This window comes from Charadrius vociferus, unplaced genomic scaffold, assembly GCF_000708025.1.
Source record: "Charadrius vociferus isolate BGI_N301 unplaced genomic scaffold, ASM70802v2 scaffold2125, whole genome shotgun sequence".
NCBI lineage: Eukaryota > Metazoa > Chordata > Aves > Charadriiformes > Charadriidae > Charadrius > Charadrius vociferus.
Window position 1 is genome coordinate 1,739 of NW_009648402.1, and position 1,917 is coordinate 3,655.

General features: G+C 67.8%; 1 protein-coding gene across 1 annotated transcript in view; it reads right to left on the reverse strand.

Annotated features, from left to right (window-relative positions):
* The window catches only part of COL5A3 (collagen, type V, alpha 3), a gene marked incomplete at its 3' end in the record, with an annotated part of 22,567 nt that overhangs the window by 1,657 nt on the left and 18,993 nt on the right, over window positions 1–1,917 (reverse strand). The window contains exons 50-58 of the mRNA XM_009885369.1: window positions 1,743–1,796; window positions 1,445–1,498; window positions 1,196–1,249; window positions 1,041–1,094; window positions 779–886; window positions 543–596; window positions 403–456; window positions 184–291; window positions 20–69 (exon numbers count right to left, since the gene is read on the reverse strand). Coding sequence (XP_009883671.1) covers window positions 20–69; window positions 184–291; window positions 403–456; window positions 543–596; window positions 779–886; window positions 1,041–1,094; window positions 1,196–1,249; window positions 1,445–1,498; window positions 1,743–1,796 — 590 coding nt within the window. The remainder of the gene's footprint in view (window positions 1–19; window positions 70–183; window positions 292–402; window positions 457–542; window positions 597–778; window positions 887–1,040; window positions 1,095–1,195; window positions 1,250–1,444; window positions 1,499–1,742; window positions 1,797–1,917) is intronic.

The window sequence follows — 1,917 nt, forward strand, 5'->3', positions numbered from 1 at the left end:
CAGGCAGATCCTCCCTGAGCGCCCGGGGGGCCCGGGGGACCCCGTGGGGCCGGTGGGTCCAGCCAGACCCTGTGGGTAGAGACAGCATCAACCCCCATGCTCGAGGGGGCTGCGCCCCATCAGCCCCCATATACCGCGTCTCCCCCCCTGGCGTTCAGCCCAGGGGAGACCCCAAATACTCACAGGATCTCCTTTGGGTCCCGGGGGGCCCTGGATGCCCGGGAGCCCCTGGTCTCCTTTCTCACCCATCTCTCCCGGTGGACCAATGAGCCCAATCAGTCCGGCGTGGCCCTGGGGACGAAGGACAGCGTCAGGCAACCCCCTCCCCACGGCGAGGGGGGCTCAGGTACAGGTCTGGGGTAAGAGACCCCCCCTCCCGCCGCGACCATCCCCTTTTCTCACCTTATCTCCCTTGTGGCCGGGGTCTCCCTTGAGGCCAGGCAAACCCACGGGACCCTGAAAGAGGCCACCAGGGTGTCACGCACTCCGTATCGTCCCCAGCTCGGATCACCCGTGCCCAGGGCTCGCTCAGCGTGACTTACCAGCGGGCCAGGGGGTCCCGCTTGTCCCGGAGCCCCCAGCAAGCCTTGTTCACCCTGGAAGAGACTTGGTGTGGGACAGGAGCCTGAGGCTGAGGTCCCCCCCCAAAGCCACAACCCGCCAGGCTGCAGCCATCGTGCCTGCGGGGACGTCCCCCGGCTGCAGCTAGCGGGGGTTTCGGGGACACGGGCAGCCCCAGGTCGGCACAAGAACGTCTTCCCCGTAGCCCCCGACTCACGGCAGGGCCGGGGATCCCACGCAGTCCTTCGGAGCCCGGCCGTCCCGGTGGCCCCTGTGCCCCCACAGGGCCTGTCTTCCCTGGTGGCCCCTCGGTGCCGGGCTGTCCCTGGGGACAGGAGGACAGACAGAGCTGAGGGTGGCACCCATCGGGACTCAGCCCCATCTCTCCAGGGGGGAACGCTGGTCCTGTCCCAGTCTGGTGGAGGCTTCTGGAAGGGAGTGGGTTTGGGGAGCCCTGGGGTGTACCGGCCGCCACTCACCTTGGCACCCTTCTCGCCCTGACGGCCTTCGCGCCCCATCGGCCCCACAGGTCCCTGGATGAGGGGACAGAGACACCAGGAGCCAGACGCCCTCACAGTCCCACTTCACCCCACACCGTCCCTCCCCATCTCATCCTCACCCTTCCCGTACTCACCCTCCGTCCAGGGGGACCCGGGGGACCCGGCTCCCCTGATGCTCCTGGTGGACCCTGAAACGAACCCAGTGGGAATTTGGGGTGAGGGGAGAGTCCCACAGCCGGGACTGGGGGAAGCAGGGATGCGTAAGACTCCCGGGAAGCAGCACAGCTCAGCGAGAGCCCCTCAACACCCCCAGCCCAGGGTGGTCCCGCTGGGAATGCGACCCCCCTCTCTGCAGCTGTGATAGCCCCAGCTGCCCCACTCACCGGCAGACCGGGGTCCCCACTGTCACCCTTCTCTCCAGCAGCTCCGTCCAAACCCTGTGACACAAGGGAGAGTGAGCACTCACCTAGCTGAGCACCCCCCCAGCCCACCCCCGGGCTGTCGGGACACCGGGAAGCACCGTCGAGGCAAAGCAGGGAGAGAACCGCCGTGTCCTGGCACCTCCCAACCCCATCACCACCTCAGGGTGACAACAACGGGTGACACCAGAGCACCCTGGAGGACACGGGTGCTGGCTCTCTGCTCTGCGGCCCCTCTAAAGGGTGAGCACGGGCTACTCACCGGCACGCCGGGGTCTCCGGGGGGGCCGGGATCACCAGGGAAGCCGATGGGACCCTGCAGAGAGAATGGGACACCAGCGTGGGACTGGGAGGAAGCCCCAGACCTTCTGCGTGCTGGGAAAGCTGAGACAGGGACAGGGACAGGGATTAGTGCCTGCAGGGCTATCGGAGGGGGG